The 24,764-nt window shown below is 50.4% G+C and overlaps 1 protein-coding gene across 1 annotated transcript in view; it reads right to left on the bottom strand.

Moving 5' to 3' along the window:
* PLEKHD1 (pleckstrin homology and coiled-coil domain containing D1) overlaps positions 1-13,750 on the bottom strand; it is a 30,757-nt gene extending 17,007 nt beyond the window's left edge. The window contains exon 1 of the mRNA NM_001205482.1: positions 13,602-13,750. Within this exon, the coding sequence (NP_001192411.1) occupies positions 13,602-13,750 (149 nt within the window). The remainder of the gene's footprint in view (positions 1-13,601) is intronic.
* Between the last annotated feature and the right edge of the window lie 11,014 nt (positions 13,751-24,764).

The raw sequence follows: 24,764 nt of genomic DNA, 5'->3' as shown, positions 1-24,764 counted from the left end.
CCCCCCAGCACCTGACCCCTGCCCATTTTCTCAGCCTTCCTGCCACTTCTGCCCTTTAGCCCCTTGGCCCCATGAACACTAAGCTCGCTGCCTCCCGCCTCACTCTGTCTTGCACGATCCTGAGAAAGAGACCGCACAGTTTTCCCAGGAATGCCCACCCTCTGGTGACCAGACCAGCTCCTGTACGTGCTGACCTGCTGTGCACTTGGCACTTAGCACCACTGCCGCACCCTGGGTGCTCACTCTTATCTGGAGGACCTGTCATGGTCCTTCGGCCCTGTGGGACAAGTGAGATGTCCCCTGACAGTTTCAAAGGAAATTTATAGAGTAGATAAGAACACAGACCTGTCATTTCTCAGCCTGGGGTCGGGGGGGAAGGGGGAGGGGCTAGACCAAGTAAGCTTGCCTCTCTGAGCCTCAGTTTATTCACTTGTAGAATGGGAGTGATAACATGGACCTCGTCTGGTTCTTGTGAGGATCAGATGAGACTGTGCTTATCACTCTGCCAATTTGAAGAAGAGCCAGGACTGGACTGAGTGGCACATCTCCACAGTCCTGTCACCCACAGGAAAATGGGAGGCAGGGGACACAGAACCGCCTCTTAGAGACCCTTCTCCTCCCCTTTCAGTGGTTACTGAAATACTGCTATGGAATGAACTGTATTCCCCCAGATTTATAAGTTGAAGCCCTAACCTCCAATGTGACCGTATCTGGAGACAGGGTCTTATTTTTTTTTTAGATTTTTCTTTGATGTGGACCATTTTTAAAGTTTCTATTGAATTTGCTACAATATTGCTTCTGTTTTATGTTTTGGTTTTTTGGTCCCAAGGCATGTGGGATCCTAGCTCTCCCATCCCAACCAGGGATCAAATCTGCAGCCCCTGCATTGGAAAGGTGGACTCTTAACCACAGGACTACCAAGGCAGTCCCTGGAAGTAGTCTTTAGATAGTAGTTAAGGTTACATGAGGTCAAGAAGTGGGGCCACAATCCGATCCTATTAAGATGAAGCATTTGCTCTCCCACTTGGCCCCTTTAGAACACAGTGAGAAGGCAGCCATCGACAAGCCAGGAAGAGAGTCCTTCCCAGAAAGAACCTGCTTACGTCAGCACCTGATCTCAGACTTTCAGCCTCCTAGGAAAATAAATTTCTGTTGTTGAGCAGAAGGGTTTAACAGTGTAACAGATTGTTTATTCAAGCTACGGTATTTGCCTGAGCTGACCAAGATAAATACTTCCTTGCCTTTGTGACACTTCTAGAGACTCCTCCTCACTCAGAGCAAAGCACTGTACCGGGGATTCGGTGAGGGTGGCAGACAGATGGTCACTAGACACACGGGCAGGGAGAGAACAGGGCTCTGGAGGCAAACAATCCATATCCCTCAAGCCACAGCCTCCAGCAGGCTCCCAGCCTTGCAGGGTCTTCCCTTCAAAGCTCCTCTACAAAATGAGGCTTCGAGTACCTGTCTCCTGGGGCTGCTCTGAAGAAACGTTCATTGGTTCAATAAATAATCGCTGCACTCCCACCTGTGCCAGGCAATGTTCTGAGTGTCGGGGACAGAGATGTGGACAAGAGAGACACAAATCCCTGTTCCCATAGAGTTTATACTTGAGTGTGTGTAGTGGGGAGGCAGACAGTAACTAAGTTAGAAAGAAAGACTTGCAAAGTACCAGATGCTGATAAATGCTATAGAGGAAAATAAACCAGGGGAATTGATGGGGTGAGGGGTGGGTGGGCGAGGTTTTGATATTAAACAAAGTGGTCAAGGAGAGCCTGAAGGCATTATCTGTGGAAAGGTAAGTGTTCCAGGCAGAGGAGCCATAGGTGCAAAGGCCCTGGAATGGGAAGTGTGCCTGGTTCTGGAAGGAACTGCAATGTGGCTGCAGCAGAAGGAACCAGGTAGAAAGCAGATTGTGTAAGGCCCTGTTGGCTACTATAATAGCATTAATGATAAAGCTAACGTTTATTTAGCACTTACCCCAAGCAATATGTTATTGCAAGTAGTTACCTCTGTTAATACATTTAACACTCACTATTATCCGACAATTGGAGAAGGCAATGGCACCCCACTCCAGTAGTCTTGCCTGGAAAATTCCGTGGACTGAGGAGCCTTGGTAGGCTGCAGTCCATGGGATCGCGAAGAGTCGGACACAACTGAGCGACTTCACTTTCACTTTTCACTTTCATGCGTTGGAGAAGGAAATGGCAACCCACTCCAGTGTCTATGGGGTCGCACAGAGTCGGACACAACTGAAGTGACTTAGCAGTAGCAGCAGCATTATCCAATAAGGGCTTCCCTGGTGGCTCAGACAGTAAAGAATCTGCCAGAAATGCGGGAGACTTGGGTTCAGTCCTTGGGTGGAGAAGATCCCTTGGAGGAGGAAACGGCAACCCACTCCAGTATTCTTGCCTGGAGATTTCTGTGGACAGAGGAGCCTGGCAGGCTACAGTCCACGGGGTTGCAAAGAGTTGTTAATGACTGAGCGACTAACACTTTTATTATCCTATGAGGCAGGTGTCTACATTTTCTATGGGCAGAAATGAAGCAGAAAGGTGACATGACCTGCTGAAAATCAGACTGCTAGTTGATAGAGGCTGATTTTTCCTCTGAGTAGGAGGGACAGGCACTGGAGGGTTCTGAGGGGAGCGATGCAATCCAATTTGCATGGCAGAAGGCTCAGTCCAGCCGCTGGGCTGAGGACAGACCGTTGCTGGAGGGCTAGGGGGTCATGCATGGGATCCCTTCGGGGCTGGGGCCACAGGAGGGACAGGAAAGGACCCAGGGGATGAAGGCATGAAAAGTCCTCCACACCCGTCTGCCACGTAGGATGTCACGGCCCTCCTCTCTGTGCCCGCTGAGAGGCAGGGGAAGACGGATGTCCAGGGCATGCTTTGTTCCAGACTTCAGCAGAGCTAGGGGCTCCCATGGCTACAGGGGTCATGAAGGGTCACGTGCCATGCATGCCAAGCCTTGGTCTGGCTGCAGCTGCTCTTGGTTTGCTTTGGGTGGGGATGGGAATCAAGGGAAGGGAGCTGGCATGGATCTGGAGGAGGAGGGTGACTCCCTGGCTGGCAAGGAGGAGGATCGTCCAACAAAGGGTACATCTGGCAAGGTCACTTCGAGGACCCAAAGGGCTGGCTTTGCTTGTAACCCTGTCTCAGTGCCTGCCCGCTGCTCCAGCCGATGACTCTCAGCTTCTCTGCAGCAGGTGGGGGCCCAAGGTCAGAGTGCCCTGCACAGAAGGATGCTTCCTCTTCCTGCCCCTTCCTCCAACATCCCCTTACTCCCGGGGTTCTCATTCTGACCACAAGCCAGGGGCTGCCTCCTTCTGAGTCCTGCCGAGTTGGGCTCACTGAATAAGGGCTGGAGATAGACACTGGTTGTTTAGCTGTTCTCATGTGCTGCTTTCCATGCTGGATGTGAAAGAAAAAATGAAAGTGTTAGTTGGTCAATTGTGTCCGACTCTGCGACCCCATAGACTGTAGCCCACCAGGCTCCACTGTCCATGGAATTCTCCAGGCAAGAATACTGGAGTGGGTTGCCATTACCTTCTCTAAGGGATCTTCCTGACCCAGATATTGAACCCGGTCTCTGGCATTGCAGGCAGATTCTTTACTGTCTGAGCCACCAGGGAAGCCCTAGGTATCAGCATTTGATCCATGTAATAATCCTGGAAGGTAGGGCTTTTTGTTCCCATTTTACAGATGAGGAAACTGAGGCTAAGAGATGAAGCTACACATGCAAGGTCATATAGCCAGGGTAGAGGTAGACCTGGGACTGGAAACACAGACAACAGCCTCTGTTCCTACTCCCATACCACACTGCCTCAGAAGCTGCTTTGGCCTTTGGGCCATCACCTGGGCAGGAAACAGATGGGCCAAAGGCAGTAGGTTTCAAGGCTGGGGTAGACAAGCATCAGAACTCTGCCACTTACCAGCTGTGTGACCAGGGCAAGTTCTCTGATCTCTCTAGGGCTCTGGTCCCCCAGGGGAACTTGAAAACACTAATAGTACATATATCTCTTAGGGTTGTTGGGATAACGAAAAGAGTTGTTCACATAAAGTCTTTGAACATTGTGTGACACATGGTAAATGTTCCTTAAACATTTACTTTTATTACTACTACTAATATTTATTATTATTAGGTTCAGTGTCTGCCACTGCCTCCCCTGACCTCCTTTCCCATTTGTGCTCAAAAAACTACTGGCAAGAGCTCTTGGCTTCAGCCCAGCTGGCCAACTCGCTGTCCTCCAAATACACAGCCCTTTCCTGCACCCGCCCCTCCCTCCTGTCCAAAGCTCACCCTTCTACCCAGGCCAACTTCAGTCCTGGGCAAAGCTTGGTCTCCAGTCCTAGCCCCTGGGGTCTCCCTGTCTAGTCCTAAGCTTCAGTGAAGCCCAGAGCGTGTACATGAGTAAAGGGTCTGTGTCTGCCCTGGCTGCGTCTTCTCTCTGGTCTTAAAGAATTTCACCTCTAGATGAAGGAAAATTTACCAGGTACCAAGACGCTCACTTTTCTAAGTGTTTTATTGACATTATCTGATTTAATCTCTCACGACAACTCTGAGAGTTGGGGCTGTATTTCCACTTCACTGGTGAAGGAGCTGAGGCACAGAGAGATTCAGCAGCTAGGAAGGGGCAGACCGGGAATTCAGTTTGCCGGCTTGTTACCAGACCAGGTTCGTCAGCCTGACGTGCAGCAAGCCGAATGCTGAGACGCCGAGGTTTGCAGCAGAGAAGGAGCACGTGTGTGGCAGCCAGTAGCTCATGTTATGTGTATACTAACACCACGTTGGAAGTTAAAACCTACTGAGAAAAAATTATGCAACTTGGCTCCAACAAGTGTCACCCGAAGAACCTGGATTCTTAGGAAATATCTTCTCGTGGATCCTGTAAGGAACTAGGTCTATATCTGAGGGATTACTTAAACTGTCTTTTTTTTTAAAGATTTTCTTTCTTGATATGGAACCATTTTTAAAGTCTTTTATTTGCTACAATATTGCTTCTGGTTTTTTCATGTTTTGGTGTTTTGGCCCCAGGGTTTGTGGGACCTAACTCCCCAACCAGGGTTTGAACCCTCACCCCCTACAGTGGCAGGCAAAGTCCTAAACACTGGACGACTAGGGAAGTCCCCTAGACTGTCATTCTCCTGTGAGCTGGCTAGGATTTATACTCCTTCTTGGTAAAACCCTGTACTTGCTCTTTGCCACGTATTCTTAAGCCCCAAACTCTAATTCATATGATGATTATTCAACATAAAGACTAAAGCACCTGCCTTCAAAAGAGGAAAAAAACCCAGATCCTAAACATGGTCCCATGTTTGCAATCAAACGCAAAACAATTCCATTCCTCTAATTCTCCAAAGGCTTTCCACCCTTATCAGCAGAATGTGGTCCTCTTCTGCCAAAGCTGAGGAACTGAATCAAGAGATAGGGGAGGACTGAAAGCATGAGCCATGGGCTGAAAAATCCGTAACAGAAACTGGTGACTAACGCAAATTCTTGAGCTTGTCTTAACAGACCACCAGATAAGGGAAGAGCTTGTTTAAAAGCCCTCTGCTTGTTACACAACAAACTGGGTGAAACTGGGAGGACCCAACACATCTGATCAGAGTCTGCACAGAATAGACCTGCTCGCCCCACAGGTGACGTCACAGCCCAGGTTCCCTCCATATCAGACTTCCCTGGAATTTGCACATGCCTTCCATAAAGAAGCATGTAACTCAGATGCGCCTGTGCAGAACACAGACTGCTTCACCTCCTTCCTCCAGTCACCTCCCCCCATGCCTCAGACTCCCTTCTTGTTTAGACCATAAATACCCCAAGCTGCTTGCCTCTGGGGAGGCAGATTTGAGATTAACTCTCCCGACTCCTCACTTGGCTGCCTCGTGAATAAACCTTATCTCTGCTGCAAAGCTGGGTGGCTCAGCATCTGGCTTGCTGGTAAGCAAAGTTGGCTGGGTAACACACTGACAGAGCTCAGGTTCTCAGCTGCTCTGTTCTCTGATGCCCAGCCCCTCTCACCACTACTGTTGGCTCTCCTTACTGCTTCAGACCTGGCATCGTGATTTGTCTTCTTAGAGCTTCTCTCTGCAAGGTGACTGCAAGCCCCTGGCCAGCTCAGGTCAGAGAGCATGAGCGAATCTCCTGGTACAGTCTGGGCTTGATGATTTCCTGTCCTCAGGGAGCTTACAGGCAAACACTGATTGTACAAATCAATAATTTAAAACACAGCCAATGCTTTTACAGCTTCTCCTTTGTGCCAGGCACTGTTTTAATAACATCAGAATGGTTGTTAACCATTTACTCCTCACATGAGCCAGATGAAATGAGCGGAGAACAGAGAGGTTAAGTAGCATGCCCCAGGTTACACAGCTGGCAAGTGGGGAGCTGGGAACATTGTAAAGCACCAGGGTACCCTGCCACCTTGTAAATTTGTATGAGAAACAGGAAGACAGATGGGTGAGGAATGAATCGTTTGGGTGTCCAGCCCGGAATGTTCTCCGAGAGGGGGTGACAACTCAGCAGGGTTTGGAAGGATGCATAGGAGTGTCTAGGGGACGAGGGAAGTGGAGAAGCATCTCAGACAGAAGGCACAGCAGATGCAACGAACACTGTGTTTCAAGGCTATCAGAACACGCCAGGTATCACTGGCAGCTAAGTGCCAGAGGGGTGAGCAGTGGTGTGGGGGAGGGGAGTGAGAGGTGAGTTCAAGTCAAAGACAGCAGTGAGGACCAGACACGGGTGGGGCTTGTGGTCCCTATGAGAAGGTGGGGCCCCTTATGGCAGATGACGGGAGCTGCCAGTGGGCTTCAAAAGGGCCCTTGTGAGGTCACCTTGCAGTTTTAGACATGGAGAAGGTGTCTCAGAGGGTGCCACAGCTGGGCAGAGGGGCAGATTAGAGTTCTTGGTTGTTGCTGATAAAAGTCAGCAGAGCTTGCTGAATAGACAAGGGAGGGAGAGCAGAGTCTGGGATGACACGAGGGCCAGGACACTAACTGAGGTGCAAGGCGGACAAGGTGCCGTCCGAGCTGAACCAGGGAGCCCAGGAAGGTTTTCCTCAGCTTTGCTTCCACCTTTACTCCCCTCCTCAGTGCCCTGAAGGCAACAAGGGCTCAAGCAGAGTGTGATGGTCAACATGGGCCTCACAGTAGATCCAGCTGGAAGCAAGCAAAAAAGGCTACTTAGACCCACAGGTCAGAGAAGGCAATGGCACCCCCTCCAGTACTTTTGCCTGGAAAATCCCATGGACGGAGGAGCCTGGTGGGCTGCAGTCCATGGGGTTGCTAGAGTCGGACACGACTGAGCAACTTCACTTTCACTTTTCACTTTCATGCATTGGAGAAGGAAATAGCAACCCACTCCAGTGTTCTTGCCTGGAGAATCCCAAGGACAGGGGAGCCTGGTAGGCTGCTGTCTATGGGGTCGCACAGAGTCGGACACGACTGAAGCGACTTAGCAGTAGCAGCAGCAGACCCACAGGTACCTTCTAAGTTGGATGGGTCCTGGCAAAGCAAGGCCCATCTACACTGCTCCGAAGGTTTGGAGGGGCAAAGCCAAGTGTGAGTGTAGGGGCTGGGAAGGGCGTTGCATCACAGAGTGAGAGAAACTTGGAGTGGGGGGAATCCTGGAGGGCAGAAGGGAGGTGGGGTGAGGGAAGAGGGCAGAGAAGAGAGGATGCAGGGAAGATCCAACAGCCTGGGCCCTACAGGGTCAAGAGACAGCAGCGAACAATCCCAGCCCTGGTGGTAGTGAGATGCAGTATCTGGAAGGCTCAGGAAACCAGGGAACTGACCCAACCAGGTGCTTGCACCTCTGGGATTTAAATACCTCTCCACCCTGCTCTTTGACAAACCTTCTCTTCACGCTGAAGCAGGAAATGGCAACCCACTCCAGTATACTTGTCTGGAGAATCCCATGGACAGAGGAGCCTGGTGGGCTACAGTCCATGGGGTCGCAAAGAGTTAAACACTTACTTTCCTTTCACACAGTCTACAAGGCCCCCAGAAAGCTTGTGTGGAGGCTGGTGCATCAGTGTGGCGGTGGGGATGTGGGGGGAGACTGAGGAAGGAGCCAGAGTCCACATCTGCTAATGCAACAAGGAGCACCTACGCTGGGCAGCCAGTTCATCCACAGACAAGGAAACAAGAACTTAGAGCCCCTGGGGATCAGCAGAAACCCTGGCCTGTGGAAGTGTGAAAGGCCATGGGTTACCTGTTCCAGGAAGGCAGGACACCCAGCCTGGCGGCCTCTTCTTCCTGGGGACACCAACATCCAGAACAGGAGCAGCACCCAGGCTTCCTCAGCCCTGAGCTCCTCGGGCACTGAGAAAGGGGGTGTGGGGTGCAGAGTCAAGTAAATCCTAGAGCCAGGGAAGGACGGCTTATCAGAAGTGTCCCTTTTAGAAGTGGCAGAAATGACAGCTCCCAGTGCATATCCCTTTTTGTTCATTCCGGGCAGCCTGGTACACTCAGGGAATGCCCACCCTGGCCTCTGCTACTTGTCTGGCTCTAGGTCTGAAATGGCAGGACAGCAAAAAATCCTGCCTGTGAAGTACATGGGTGATGACAAGTGAGGGTTTATGCAAAGATCACCAAGTCCAAGGGGCTCCAAAAAATGTTAGCAGAGGGGATATATGTATACCTATAGCTGATTCACATTGTTGTACAGCAGAAGCTAACACAACATCATAAAGCAATTGTGTGCATGCTCACTCAGTCATGTCTGACTTTGTGACCCCATGGACTGTAGCCCACCGGGCTCCTCTGTCCATGGGATTTTTCAGGCAAGAATACTGGAGTGGGTTGCCATTTCCTCCTCCTGGGGATCTTCCCAACCCAGGGATCAAACCACATCTCTTGCGTCTCCTGCTTTGGCAGGTGGGTTCTTTACCACTTGAGCCACCTGGGAATTATACTCCAATTTTAAAAAATAAAAAACAAGTTAGCAGAATTCTTTGAACAACATAGTAAAGACAAGCTTACTATGCCAAGCAGGCAGTAATGCAGAGGCACTGGGAGAAGTAGGAGGGGACCGTGGAACCCACCTTCTGCCCCCGGCCTCCCTGTGGTGGAGTTAAGGCACCGTTACAATCACCATGGAACAGAGTGTAAACGTCACAATTGGATCCATTTCCATTTGACGGATGAGACACTGCCAGCCAGTGAGATGTGAGGCAGCTGTGCCTTGGCCTGGGTCACAGAGCTGGTCACCTGCAGAGCTGGGACTGGAACTCAGGGCACCTGCCTCTGAGCCTGGGTTCACTTGCCACCAGGGCCACAACTGCTCTCAAAAGAAACTGCTTTATATTTCCAAGTCTTGGACGTAAGGCAGGTGAATCGCCTGAAAGTGTTCCGCTTGAGTTCTGGCCCTTGTTTTCAGACAACCCATCAGTACCCTCTAATGACAGCTCCTGGGGGTGGGGAGGGAGAAGTATGTCTTATTTGCATAAGCAACTCATTTAACTTCAGGCCAGGCAAATCGTCACGTGACCCCAGTGAAGCCTGACATAATGGGTGCCATTTCATCTTATAGCTATGCTATGATCTGGAGACTGTACCCAGATCATACTTAAACTAAGGACTCAAAACAACTTTGATGCCACCATCTTAGATGGATCTGGGGAGAACCCTGAGCTGCCACCTGGCCACTGCCCACCCAAACAGTCATTCTGAAAGAAGTTGGGAAAGCGCAAGCTGATTATAAAAAAAAAAAGAGGGGCCTGCAGACTGGGATAGAACAGGCAGAAATGCTGCAGCCATGCTGGGGGGACACCTCCCAGTCAGCCGTGAGAAAGGCTATTTGAGCCAGGAAGCGAGACCAAGTCCTGGTGTCACTGCAGTGAGGCTGAGCCTGAGTGGAGGGGACGGGCCAGCTCTCCCCGCCCCAGCCCTCTGGGACAGTGTCACAGTGTCGCCTTCAGGAAGCGGTGCTCAGAGCCAAGGCTGAAACTCCCGGGCCCAAATCTCTGTGGGAAGAAAGTCTCCTCAAGTCTTTTGGCGGGATGAACACCAGCTGCACAGATCATCTTTCCACACCTGATTTGGGAAATAAGGCCCCCTCGTCTCCAGGGTTCCCCTGGCACTTAGTGGACACCATGAGTCTCAGCTCCCTGAGGCAGGACCCGCAGATGCTCCACAGGAGTCAGCTGATGCCCAGGGCCCACCGGTCACCTTATACCCGGGGGAGGTGGGGGGACACGAGTGTAGATGTCCCAGGTGCAGGAAGGAGTCAGCTGGGCCCTCCTCATCAGAGGCTCCAGCCTTGGGAGATGTGGAGAGCGATTAGGGAGTGGATTGGACTGCAAAGAGATCAAACCAGTCAATCCTAAAGGAGATCAACCCTGAATATTCACTGGAAGGACTGATGCTGAAGCTGACACTCCAATATTTTGGCCACCTGATGCGAAGAGCCGACTCATTGGAAAAGACCCTGATGCTGGAAAAGAAGACTGAGGGCAAGAGGAGAAGTGGGCAACAGAGGATGAGATGGTGGGATGGCATCATCCGCTCAATGGACACGGGTTTGAGCAAACTCCGGGAGACAGTGAAGGACAGGGAAGCCTGGCATGCTGCAGTCCATGGGGTCTCAGAGTCGAACGTGACTTCGCGACTGAACAACAACTGGAATGCTGGGAAAAGAATGAAGCCCTGGGAGAGAGCTGGCCTGTCTGCTAGACCAGTGCCACTGCGTGGCTGACAATGGCCCAGGCAGAGAGGCTTCACTCCTGTTCTACTTGTCTCTGAGCACCTGTGTCTCCACTGCTCACAGGTGAGGGGGAGGAGTCACCCTCTAGACACCTCCCAGATCCTCTGATTACTGCTAAAAAACTCTGTGGATTCCTTTCTCTTTTTGTTGTTCATAGGGGAGAAAAGCTGGCCCTTCAGCTCAAGGGCATCTTCCCACCCCGGGAAGGGAAGGGCTACTCAGGCACTAGGAGCTGGCGGCACAGGCCCCGAGACAGGCCCTGGGCAGAAGAGGCTTTACAGAACCCAGCCGGCCGCAGCCGCTCCCATCCTGCCCATGAGTTATTTATGCAGCTCAGGAGCCTTTCCAGGCCCCCTCCTCTTAGCTGCTTCCCCCCTCAACCATGGTATCGATCGCTCTAATGGCAGGGCTCTGCGGTGGCAGGCCTGAGTACCCCCTCCACAGGCCTTCCTGTGGCTGCTAATTAGCTGGAGTCCAAAGAGGCCACAGATAGGTAAGTGGGGCCCAAGGGGCCCTGCTGGGAAGTGAAGGGGCTAAGCTTAGCATCAGGCCTCCCCCCGCCCCATTCCAGACCCTCTCTGGCCGGCTGTTGCTGATCCAAGGCTAAATCACGTGTGTGTGTGTGTTTATCTGTGAGGATGGACAGAGGCCTAGAGAGGTCAAGGGAATGTTACCTCTTTCCTGAGTCCCAGGGAAGGAGGAATCTTCGCACAGGGGCAACTCCAGAATTCCCATGAAGGAACAAGAGTATGAAAATCTCCTTGGAAGGGGGCTGGAGGACTTGACTTTGCAGAGTGTATACACTGTTCTGACTTGGGCTGGATGATTTTTTGAGTGGCTGTGGGAGCTACTGGTGGAGATTCTTGGTGGGGGGCGGAGGGGGGGCGGTGCTACAGCTCTCCAAGGCTCCCGGGCTCCATCACTGTGCTTTTGGCTGGGGAACTTTTGCCCCCAGTGCCTCCCAGGCCTGGAATCAACTGCAGATGCAGTGGCCAAGTCCCCACACCTGTGGGTGAGGGGCGCTGGGGACAGACCTGGGGGCTGCAGATCCCCAGCACTTACTAGGAATGCCGTCAGGTGAAAATGCATGGAAAGGGACGTCTTGGAGGACAAGACCCAAAGGTAATACCAAGGACAGCAGCTAGACCCAACAGAGGAGTTGTCTGCCTGGAGCAACTGAGGTAGAAGGGGGTGGTGGGGTGCATTCTGCTAACGGTTCTTGAATTTATAAGCTGCCTCCCCATACCCACTTGATGCCCTTGGTAGAGACAAGCCTGCTCCTGGTGCTTGAGAGCTGCCGCTCAGATTACACAGCCCTGGAAACCCCTCACAACATGGCTTCTCTGCTGCCCCAGGCCTCCCCTCAGGGGATCAGAGATAAGCTTAACTTTGGAGGAACTCAAGGAGCCACCACCCCATTAAACCCCAAAGAGAAGTCCAGCAGAAACCAGGTGTGTAAAATGTGAAACAGCATCCACAGCTCCATTTGTTCTGTAGACATATTAAATTATTCATCAAAACAGAACATCAAAACCAACTATAACCATGTCCCTCTGGACTGTGTTCCTGGGCACAAAGGGAGCCCCCGTGCTCAGGGGCAGATGCACAGGGTGGGATGGATGGGGCATCTGGACCCCCTCCTAGTTTCCTGGCAGGGTCATGCCTCCAGGCAGGGGCCATCACACAGCAAATCTCAGAGCTGAGATCGCCCTGAAGGTGAAAAATTTCCAGAAGATGGCCCATTGCTCCTGAAACCAGCACTGGGAGATTCCTGCAAGTTCAGGGCTGTGAACTCCCCCTTCCTCCAATACCTTCCAGGCTCAGTTATGAGTAGCTACCATCCTCTGAGGAGTGGCCTTGGAGCTGGGACCTGGAAGCTGAGGCTGAAGACCCAGGCTGCTTTGACCTTACCCACCACCCCTTCCACAGGATCAGTCCTTCTGACAGGACCCATCCATGCTCAGTCCTGCCCCATCTCCCTTCCCCCAACCCCCAAGAGCCCCTCCTTTCTGTCCCAGCTTCTCTGCCTGAAGCACCGGAGTCTCTCTTCTGTAGGCCCAGTTTAAAGACACACATGACTGCATGTGCGTGCTAAGTCGCTTCAGTCCTTTCCAACTCTTTGTGACCCCAAGGACTGTAGCCTGCCAGGCTCCTCTATCCATGGGATTTCCCAGCCAAGAAAATTAGAGTGAGTTGCCATGCCCTCCTCCAGGGGATCTTCCCAACCCAGGGATCCAACTCAGTCTCTTAAATCTCCTGCGTTGGCAGGCAGGTTCTTTACAACTAAAGAAGCCCCAGCTTCCACCTGGGAAGCCCCAGTTCCCAATAAGACTCCTCCAGGGGTGGACCCAGACTCTCCCAGGCCCTTCTCTCTCCCCTGGCCAGTGCCTTTTAGAAGCTCCCTCCCTGCGTGTACCAGGTTGTTGGGCTTGGGTGGAAGTGGGGGGTGGAAGGGAGGACACCCATGCCCCACCTCTACGCCCACTTCTAGAAGCCTGGGGCAGAGGGATATGAATATGATGGCATTGGGGGCGGGGTCCCAGGGAGGCTGTTTGGCTGAAGACAGGGCTTCTTTCTCCGCTGCAGAGTACGGCCCAGTCTGACCCAACTGGGCTCCAACCACGGCCACGATCTCTTCTGCTCGCGCCCCCTCTCCCCAACCCGACTTAGATTCATTCCACAGAGAACTCAGCGGCTCGACCAGCCTCGGGCAGGGATGACCCGGTCCAGGGTTGGGATCCACATCTTCCAGGAGAAGCCCCCGAAGAGCGAAAAGGGGCGAGGCCAAGGTCACAAGGAAGGCAGGCGCAGGACGGCAGTGAGGGGTTCGGTAGGGGGTCCTTAGGCCCTGGTTCCCTCCCCAGGTGGTCCTCACTTGGCGCGGGAGGGGCACTCACCGCCGGGACCACTTGGCCGACGGCCTCCCGAAAGACCGCTTCCACAGCACACCGTAGAGCTGCACCTTGGTGCTGATGTCTAGCGCGTCCGAGTCAGCCTGCTCCAGAGACGGCGAGGGCGACACCGAGTTGGACTTGGACGTGAACATCCTGCCTCGGCGGGGCTACCCGCGGCCGGGCCCACCCGCTCCCCGGGGCCGGCAGGGACGCGGGGCTCTGGGCGAGGGCGGGCTCGGCGCGAGGCTGAGGGGAGGCGACGTCGGCGGGCGCCGTCTGGGCGCGTCCCAGCCGGCGGAGACGCGGAGCGGCGCGGGCCGGGAGCTGCGGCATTCAAGTGCGCGGGTCCCGGAACGCGGCTGCTAGGGACGAGGGGGCGCGCAGCCTGCGGCTCGGGCTCCAGGCTGCGGCGGGCCCGGCGGGGAGGAAGGCTCAGCCTCCAGTCAACGGCATCACCCCCCTCTCCCTGCGACAGCCCCAATTCTGGTGGCCCCGATTGGCTGGGAGGGGCAGGTGAGCTGGCTGGAGGCCGGCCGCGAGCGCCAATCAGTGCGGGCGCCGGCGGGAGGGCCGGGCTCAGTGCGTCCGGAAGGTCCCGGCGGGTAGCCTGGCCCCGGGACCCAGCCCAGCTCCCCACCCCCGCCCCGCGGGCTCATTTCTCCCCGGGTTCCTTCTCGCGTGGGGAGCCTACATCGAAACCGGGGACACGTCTGCTTTGTGACGGGCTTGGAGTCACTCCTGCAGATCCTTAAACTCGTTTTGGATGCGGGAGAGCAGACGATTGGGCTTGGAGTCCCATCTCAGTCCTTACAAGGCTCGGGGAAGCGGCAGTGAGCCTTAGTTTTCTCTCCTTTAGAGCGGAGACCTCTTACCTCCTCGGGCAGGGCAGGGAGCCAGGTGAGACTTCGGCCGGTGCCCGAGCTCCCGCCGGGAAAGGAGACTCCATCACGGCTGGCAGCCCCTCCCCGCCCGGCTCAGGTGGGTCTCACTTTGCACCACCGCTGCCGCGATCCGGATCAGATTTCCCTTCCCAGAACTTGGCTGCCGGCGTTGGAATTTGGCACTCAGTGCCAATCCCGAACGATCCGTGCCGCTGGTGTCCGTGATTTATCTGCGCGCTGGCCTGTGCTCCCTGGGGCCTGGCGCTCCATCCACTTCCGCTCCTCTCGGCGGCTCTAGGTGATCGTCTCACTTTCAGACGAGAGCAGACGCCTGTCCAAACCCTGGGGACCGCCCGCGGAGAGATTCTGTTAGCACCGCCGCCTATGGGCACCGCTCCAAACGCAGGGAAGCGAATCTGCGCGGTGGGAGGCAGCCAGCTGAACCAGGCTGCAGTCTCCCTACCCCTGGCCGGGGCGCCGCAGCCATCTCTGGGCAGGCAGGTTTCTTCTGAGCTCTTGGGAAAACCCTCCTCCTCAGGGGTTCTTGATGCCTCACTTGTAAGATAAATAAGTCCGATTGGAACAGAGGTTTGCTAATAGGTAGTTGTTTAGTCACTAAGTCGTGTGTCAGACTCTTTGAGACCCCATGGACTGCCGCAGGCCAGGCTTCCCTGTCCGTCATCATCTCGTGGAGTTTGCTCAAACTCAGTCCATCCAGTTGGAGATGCCATCCAACCGTCTCATCCTCTGTCTTCCCCTTCTCCTCTTGCCCTCAGTCTTTGCCAGCATCAGGATCTTTTCCAGTGAGTCGGCTCTTCAAATCAGGTGGCCAAAGTACTGGAGCTTCAGCTTCAGCATCAGTCTTTCCAATGAGTATTCAGGATTGATTTCCTTTAGGATTGACTGGTTTGATCTCCTTGCTGTCCAAGAGACTCTCAAGAGTCTTCTCCAGCACTGCAAATAGGTAGCCTGAGTGTCAAATCACTTTATAGATAAACTTTATTAATTTGCCAAAGTAAAAAGTAAAAAATTGAGGTATAATTAAAGTATGACAGAATGTACCCATCTTAAGTATTTGTTGGATGAAGTTTATTTGATGAATGTATACACAGAGTCAGCGACTGAACTGAACTGATACACAGAGTCACCACCACCCAAGGCAAGATGCAGTGCATTTCCATCACCCCAGAAGTTTCCCTCATGCTCATGCTTACTCAACGTCCCCTCCTCACTCCCTCCTAGGCGAGCCACTTTCTGACTCTTATCAACTTTTACAAGCCTTTGTAAAAGTTTATATTGTAATACCTAAAATGGCATTCTCCACAGAGCAACTATCCCGTTGTCTTTCAACCTGCCCGCTTCTCTCACTGTTAACCTCAGTGCTCCTCCAAGGCCTTCCCAGGTCTACATATTATGAGTCTAGTTAAGAAAAGTGAAAGTGAAGTCACTCAGTCGTGTCTGACTCTTTGCGACCCCATGAACTATAGCCTACCAGGTTCCTCCATCCATGGGATTTTCCAGGCAAGAATACTGGAGTGGGTTTCATTTCCTTCTCCAGGTGATCTTCCCAACCCAGAGATTGAACCCGGGTCTCCTGCATTGTAGGCAGACGCTTTACCATCTGAGCCACATAGTTAAGAAGGAGCTTAACAAATGCCTTCTCCACCCTGGCACCTTTCCCCTAACCAAGTCCTGGGGTCCTAAGCCCAGGCAGCATCCCCTTGTTTCTCCCTGTCCAAAGGGGCCGATTTGAATTCCCCTCTTGGCTCATGTTGCCCTGCAGAACATCTTAGGCTCAGCTATAACACAGGGTCCAGGGCCAGAGTCCATCAGAAGGAAAGAGACAGGACTAGGAAGGTGATGAGAGCCCTCAGAGCGGATACAAAGTAGACATTTCACACATTGGGGGGTATTTTGGGCACATGCTTTAATGCTTGGAAAATTTCCTACTTTAGGAGTTCTGTTTTTTCCAGATGGGAGCCCAAAAACTTGTGTTGGAAGTTTGTGGTGTGGAGTTCACTGGTCAGGGGCATCAGGGCGGGACTCTGAGTGGCAGGTGACAAACACGAGGAAAGAGCATGCACAGCCATCAGTTTTCCATGAGCGAATACCAGAGGCATCTGTCTGGCTTTGGGCGATAGCTGGGCTGCAGGGTTGTGTTCCTAGCTACAGCTCCTAGCAGCATTTGACTGGCTGCAGGGGCAGTCACAGGCAGGTGGGCTCCGGGCAGCACCCACATGGCAGCATCAACAGCCTGCCCATCCGGCTGCTTCTGCAGTTGTGGGAGAAAGGCAGGATGCCTGGAATCCTCTTTGAGGAAGTCCTTCCCAAGAAGAAGGGCTGGGTGAGCCCAGATGCCTCCTGGGAAAGCACCATCTTTGTTCCATTTCTTCAGTGGAAGAAATAGAGCACAGGTTTCTTCAGTGGCAAAGAGAAAGCGATCTTTGCCTCTTCTCTCTGCATACAGGACATCTGAATAGACCTTAGCTAATGATAGTCAGGGAGAGGTGGATAGATTGCCACGAGCTAAGCAGCGTGAGTGTGATGGTTCACTAGGTACTAAATGGCTTCCTCGTCCCTCAACTAACGGGTCCAGATCAAGCCAAGCCAGGCTTGTTAGAAGCCGTTTCTACTTCCATCGTGTTCTCTGATCCAGCTGGTGGGAGTGCAGGATGTCTGGCAGATAGTTTAGCAGAAGACACAACAAGCCGGCTGCCAGTCTACTGCCCCAGCCCGAGTGTGGGCCAGGGCTGTCCAATCTGATCAGAAAGTAAGTCAGGGTGGAAACTCAGGGTCCTGGTGCACTGCAGACTCAAACACAGAGCTGATGTTCTGAGTATGTGATTTACGTCGTATTTATTTCATTTCATGTTTGAAACATCCCCAATGAGGTGGGTTACTTTTAGTTTTCCAGATGAGAAAAATGAAGTTCAAAACAGTTGTCTACCTAAGATCACCAAGCAGTTCATGTCCTGGAACATGGTGGGCACTCAAATATGTGCTGAATAGAGGAAAGTGGCAGGACTTGGTTTGAATCCTAAGTCCATGCTTGCCACACTGCAGCACGCTGCTGCGTAAGGTGCCGTCTGGAGAAATCCGGACCTTTCTTTCAGTCTTTCCCCTTTTTTCCAGTAGCTTTTCTCAATTGCCAACTCACTTAAAGTTCCAGGCTCCTACAGTATTGAAGGTAAAACTCCACCTGCACTATAAAACTCCAGCCTTTCAGCTGTGTTCAGGAATAGACTCCTAATAATAAACACACATTTTATTTTTCTTATTGCTTTTATTTCTTGCCAGCTTTCCTGAGATATGGTTTACAAATGAAAACTGTATACCTTTAGTACGTGTGTGTTCTAAGTCGCTTCAGTTGTGTCCGACTTTTTGCAGCCCTGTGGACTGCAGCACACCAGGCTTCCCTGTTCTTCACTACCTCCCAGAGTTTGCTCAAACTCATGTCCATTGAGTCAGTGATGCCATCCAACCTTCTCATCTTCTGTTGCCCCCTTTTACCCCTACCCTCATTCTTTCCCAGCATCAGGGTTTTTTCCAATGAGTTGGCTTGTCACATTAGGTGACCAAATTATTGGAGCTTCAGCTTTAGCATCAGTCATTCCAATGAATATTCAGGACTGATTTCCTTTAGGATGGACTGGTTTGATCTCCTTGCAGTCCAAGGGACTCTCAAGAGTCTTCTCCAGCACCACAGTTTGAAAGCATCATTTCTTTGGCACTCAGCCTTCTTCTTTACGGTCCAGCTCTCACATCCATACATGACTACTGGAAAAACTATAGCTTTGACTAGACAGGTCTTTGTCGGCAAAGTAATGTCTCTGCTTTTTAATACACTGTCTAGGTTTGTCATAGCTTTTCTTTCAAGGGGCAAGTGTCTTTTAATTTCATGGCTGCAGTCACCATTTACAGTAATTTTGGAGCCCAAGAAAATAAAGTCTCTCACTGTTTCCATTGTTTCCCCATCTATTTGCATTAAGTGATGGGACTGGATGCCATGATCTTAGTTTTTTCATGTTGTTTTAAGTCAGTTTTTTCACTCTCCTCTTTCACCTTCATCAAAAGTCTCTTTAGTTCCTCTTCGCTTTCTGACATTAGGTGGCGTCATCTGCATATCTGAGGTTATTGATATTTCTCCTGGTAATCTTGATTCCACCTGTGCTTCATCCAGCCCAGCATTTCGCATGATATACTTTGTGCACGAGTGGAGCTACCCCGTGCCCGAGGGCAGGGGCGGCGGTTGAGGGGAGCTACCCCTGCTTCCGAGGTAAGGAGCAGCGGCTGCGCTTTGCTGGAGCAGCTGTGAAGAGAGACCCCACGTCCAAGGTAAGAGAAACCCAAGTAAGACAGTAGGCACTGAGAGAGGGGATCAGGGGCAGACAGACTGAAACTACAATCACAGACAACTAGCCAATCTGATCATATGGACCACGGCCTTGTCTAACTCAATGAAACTAAGCCATGCTGTGGGGCCACCCAAGACAGACGGGTCATGGTGGAGAGGTCTGACAGAATGTGGTCCACTGGAGAAGGGAATGGAAAACCACTTCAGTATTCTTGCCTTGAGAATCCCATGAACATTATGAAAAGGCGAAAAGATAGGACACTGCAAGATGAACTCCCCAGGTCGGTAGGTGCCCAATATGCTACTGGAGATCAGTCGAGAAATAACTTCAGAAAGAATGAAGGGATGGCACCAAAGCAAAAACAATACCCAGTTGTGGATGTGACTGGTGATGGAAGCACGGTTCAATGCTGTAAGAGCAATATTACATAGAAACCTGGAGTGTTAGGTCCATGAATCAAGACAAACTGGAAGTGGTCAAACAGGAGATGACAAGAGTGAACATTGACATTCTAGGAATCAGTGAACCAAGATGGACTGGAATGGGTGAATTTAACTCAGATGACCATTATATCTACTACTGTGGGCAGGAATCCCTTAGAAGAAATGGAGTAGCCATCATAGTCAACAAAAGAGTCTGAAATGCAGTACTTGGATGCAATCTCAAAAATTACAGAATGATCTCTGTTCGTTGCCAAGGCAAACCATTTAATATCACGGTAATCCAAGTCTATGCCCCAACCAGTAATGCTGAAGAAGCTCAAGTTGAACAGTTCTATGAAGACCTACAAGACCTTCTAGAACTAACATCCAAAAAAGATGTCCTTTTCATTATAGGGGACTGGAATGCAAAAGTAGGAAGTCAAGAAACACCTGGAGTAACAGGCAAATTTGGCCTTGGAATAGGGAATGAAGCAGGGCAAAGGTTGATGGAGTTCTGCTAAGAGAACGCACTGGTCATAGCAAACACCCTCTTCCAACAACACAAGAGAAGACTCTATACATGGACATCACCAGATGGTCAACACCGAAATCAGACTGATTATATTCTTTGCAGCCAAAGGTGGAGAAGCTCTATACAGTCAGCAAAAACAAGACTGGGAGCTGACTGTGGCTCAGATCATGAACTTCTTATTACCAAATTCAGACTGAAATTGAAGAAAGTGGAGAAAACCACTAGACCATTCAGGTATGACCTAAATCAAATCCCTTATGACTATACAGTGGAAGTGAGAGATAGATTTAAGAGACTAGATCTGATAGACAGAGTGCCTGATGAACTATGGATGGAGGCTCATAACATTGTACAGGAGACAGGAATCAAGACCATCCCCAAGAAAAAGAAAGGCAAAAACGCAAAATGGCTGTCTGAGGAGGCCTTACAAATAGCTGTGAAAAGAAGAGAAGCGAAAAGCAAAGGAGAAAAGGAAAGATATACCCATTTGAATGCAGAGTTCCAAAGAATAGCAAGGAGAGATGAGAAAGCCTTCCTCAGTGATCAATGCAAAGAAATAGAGGAAAACAATAGAATGGGAAAGACTAGAGATCTCTTCAAGAAAATTACAGATACCAAGGGAAAATTTCATGCAAAGATGGGCTCTATAAAGGACAGAAATGGTATGGACCTAACAGAAGCAGAGATATTAAGAAGATGGCAAGAATACACAGAAGAACTGTACAAAAAAGATCTTCACGACCCAGATAATCACAATGGTGTGATCACTGGCCTAGAGCCAGACATCCTGGAATGTGAAGTCAAGTGGGCCTTAGAAAGCATCACTACGAACAAAGCTAGTGGAGGTGATGGAATTCCAGTGGAGCTATTTCAAATCCTGAAAGATGATGCTGTGAAAGTGCTGCACTCAATATGCCAGCAAATTTGGAAAACTCAGCAGTGGCCACAGGACTGGAAAAGGTCCGTTTTCATTCCAATCCCAAAGAAAGGCAATGCCAAAGAATGCTCAAACTACCACACAATTGCACTCATCTCACACACTAGTAAAGTAATGCTCAAAATTCTCCAAGCCAGGCTTCAGCAATACGTGAACTGTGAACTTTCAGATGTTCAAGCTGGTTTTAGAAAAGGCAGAGGAATGAGATCAAATTGCCAACATCTGCTGGATCATGGAAAAAGCAAGAGAGTTCCAGAAAAACATCTATTTCTGCTTTATTGACTATGCCAAAGCCTTTGACTGTGTGGATCACAATAAACTTGAAAATTCTTCAAGAGATGGGAATACCAGACCACCTGACCTGCCTCTTGAGAAACCTATATGCAGGTCAGGAAGCAACAGTTAGAACTGGACATGGAAAAACAGACTGGTTCCAAATAGGAAAAGGAGTACATCAAGGCTGTGTATTGTCACCCTGCTTATTTAACTTATATGCAGAGTACATCATGAGAAACGCTGGACTGGAAGAAACACAAGCTGGAATCAAGATTGCAGGGAGAAATATCAATAACCTCAGAGATGCAGATGACACCACCCTTATGGCAGAAAGTGAAGAAGAACTAAAGAGCCTCTTGATGAAAGGGAAAGAGGAGAGTGAAAAAGTTGGTAAATCTCAACATTCAGAAAACGAAGATCATAACATCTGGTCCCATCACTTCATGGCAAATAGATGGGGAAACAGTAGACACAGTGTCAGACTTTATCTTTCTGGGCTCCAAAATCACTGCAGATGGTGATTGCAGCCATGAAATTAAAAGACGGTTACTCCTTGGAAGGAAAGTTATGACCAACCTATACAGCATATTAAAAACCAGAGAGATTACTTTGCCAACAAAGATTACTTTGTCCGTCTAGTCAAGGCTGTGGTTTTTCCAGTGGTCATGTATGGATGTAAGAGTTGGACTATAAAGAAGGCTGTGCACCAAAGAATTGATGCTTTTGAACTGTGGTGTTGGAGAAGACTCTTGAGAGTCCCTTGGACTGCAAGGAGATCCAACAAAGTCCATCCTAAAGGAGATCAGTCCTGGGTGTTCATTGGAGGGACTGATGCTGAAGCTGAAACTCCAGTACTTTGGCCACCTGATGCGAAGAGCTGACTCATTTGAAAAGATCCTGATGCTGGGAAAGATTGAGGGCAGTAGGAGAAGGGGACAACAGAGGATGAGATGGTTGGATCTCATCGGCATCACCGCCTCCATGGACATGGGTTTGGGTGGAGTCCAGCAGTTGGTGATGGACAGGGAGGCCTGGCATGCTGCGGTTCATGGGGTCACAAAGAGTCAGACACGACTGAGCAACTAAAGTGAACTGAGTCTGCATATAAGTTAAATAAACAGGGTGACGATATACAGCCTTGACGTACTCCTTTCCCAATTTTGAGTCAGTCTGTTGTTCCATATCTGGTTCTGTTGCTTCTTGACCTGCATACAGGTTTCTCAGGAGGCAGGTTAGGTGGTCTGGTATTCCCATCTCTTCAAGAATTTTCCATAGTTTGTTGTGCTGTACACAGTCTAAGGCTTTAGTGTAAAGAAGCAGAAATAGATGTTTTCAACTCCACAGATAGGTGAAACATACAGCATTAACCTTTCTGTGTCTGGTTTATTTCACTTAGTGTAATGTCCTCCAGGTTTACCCGCATTTGTTGCAATGACAGACTTTGTGGTGAAATAATATTCCAGTGTGCGTGTGTGTGCGCGCGTGTGAAATGTTCTTTCCCATTCATCCATCAGTGGACCCCTTCTGTTGTTTCCATGGTTGGCTATCGCGAATAATGCTGCAAAGAACCTGAGAATGCAGAGAGCCCTTTAACACATTGATTTCAATCTCTTTGGATATAGATACCAGGCGTGGGATTTCTGCATCATATGGTAGTTCTATTTTTAATTGTTTGAGGAACCCCCATACTGATTTCCATAGCGGCTGTAGCAATTTACATTTCCAGCAACAGTGCACAAGGGTTCCCTTTTCTCCACAACCTCACCAATATTTATCTCTTGTCTTGGTGAGAGTAGCCATCGTCATAGGTGTGAAATGCTATCTCATTGTGGTTTTGATTTGCATTTCCCTGCTGATTAGTAATGCTGAACACCTTTTCATGTACCTGTTGGCCATTTGTATTTCTTCCTTGGAAATATGTCTACTCAGGTCCCTTGCCTGTTTTTTTCATCAGGTTGCTTCTTTGCTATTAAGTTGATTGAGTTCCTTACATATTTTGGATGTTAACCCCTTATCAGATAAATGGTTGGCGAATATTTTCTCCCATTTCATAGATTATTTTCATTTTGTTGATTCCTTTACTGTGACACTGAACAGATATTTTCATAATGTTGCTTTTACCAATAGTCTGCAGGCTCGTGTGGTAGTCACCATTCTTCCGTGAAGCAGGTATTAGCATGTCTGTTGTATATGCCCAGCCCACGGTAGTTAAATGTGTGAGTACCAACAGGGATCCAGCTCTCTAATCTTATGCTTCAGCCAGAGTGAGTCAGACACAGAGGCTTTCTTAACCCACTCCGGCCAGAGATGGGTAGGAAGACATTCTCAGGCAGGACACAGTGACGAGGGTCTCCCTGGACTGTCACAGCCTGATTGGGCCTCCAAAGCTCTCAGCAACCTGGGCAAAAGTGGCTCTTCCCATACTGCCATCTCCGCAGCCCCTAGCCCTCCCTGGCCCCACCCTCAGGCAGGCAACCAGGCTGGTGCTGAGCGAAGGACCCAGGGACGCTCCTCCTCAAGTTCCCTGAGCTCTCCTGGCTCCCATGTCAGTCTGATGCCTGGGCCCAGCAAGAGTGTCCTTAGAGGGCCAGGAAGCAGAAGAAACAGGAAGATCTGGGCTCCAGGCCAGGCCCTGCTGTAGTACTGAATCTCTTCCATAGACGTCTTTTCCTCCTCCAATCCTAATTCCATCATTCAGGCTCCTGTCCTGGTTTCTGCAGGGTATGGCACTAATTCAGCGGAAACTGAACTCTCCTCTTGGTTGCAGTGAACGTTTGCCCATCCTTCCATCCTAGCACCTGTCTCTCTGCCTTGTTGGGAGTTTTTCTTTTCCCTTCCAGACTGTGAGCTCCTGGAAGCAGAGTCCAGGGCATGCAGTAGGCGCTCAGCAAATGCTTGCTGAACAGATTCTTCTTTACTTGGCCCCTGTTCTGGTGCTTCAGATTCTTGTTTCAATTTGCCAACTGTATGGAGACTGACTTCTCAGGCCCTCCGTTGTCCCTCATCTATAAAACAGAACCTGTGGGGAGGCATGAAAGCAATCTTTAGATGGATGGCAGACTTATCAACTGCTTTTGGCATTAGGAAGGGTTAATTCCAGGTCCTGCCATTAGGTGTGTGACCAAGGACAATCCCTGGACTTCTCTGGGCTTCTCAACTTGCACTGTATAGTCATCTTCCACTTGGACTATGCAGTAGCCTTTTCAAATGACTCCCCACCTACAGCAGGGAGTCCTGGCTCGCCACCCTCACTCACGTGATCTTCTCAAGACTCAAAGGTTCATATAAGCTTCTTGTTTAAAACCCTTGACTGGGTCTCCATTCCTTCAGCTCCAGTTCCCCATTTCTGACCTTTGACAACACACTCCTCAATCTGGTCCTGACTTATTGTCAGGGCTTAACCCTGTCACCTTATCACACCTTCTCTGCTTTGGTTGCACTGATTCTAATATTTCAAGGAACTACCACGCTCTTTCATGTCTTCTTTTCACTTGCCTGGAATTCTCTTAGTCTGGAATACTTTTTGTATCTTCCGCAAATTCTACTTCAAGATTCAGCTCAAATGACTCTTCTTTTGTGAAGTTGTTTCTGATGGCATCCCTTCTGGGGATTAAAGCACTTCTTTTTATAGAATTGTATTCCATTTTGACTAATTTCTCATGACCAGTGTAGGTCTCAGACTCTTATACTAGTGGCAGGGCTTGACTGCTCACAGGGGAACCCAAGAGGAAGGGGCTGGAGGGGTGGAGGAAAGAAGTGGAGG

This window comes from Bos taurus, chromosome 10 (genome assembly GCF_002263795.3).
Source record: "Bos taurus isolate L1 Dominette 01449 registration number 42190680 breed Hereford chromosome 10, ARS-UCD2.0, whole genome shotgun sequence".
Lineage (NCBI taxonomy): Eukaryota > Metazoa > Chordata > Mammalia > Artiodactyla > Bovidae > Bos > Bos taurus.
The sequence above is the reverse complement of the archived record's forward strand: the minus strand, read 5'-3'. Positions and strand labels throughout refer to the sequence as shown.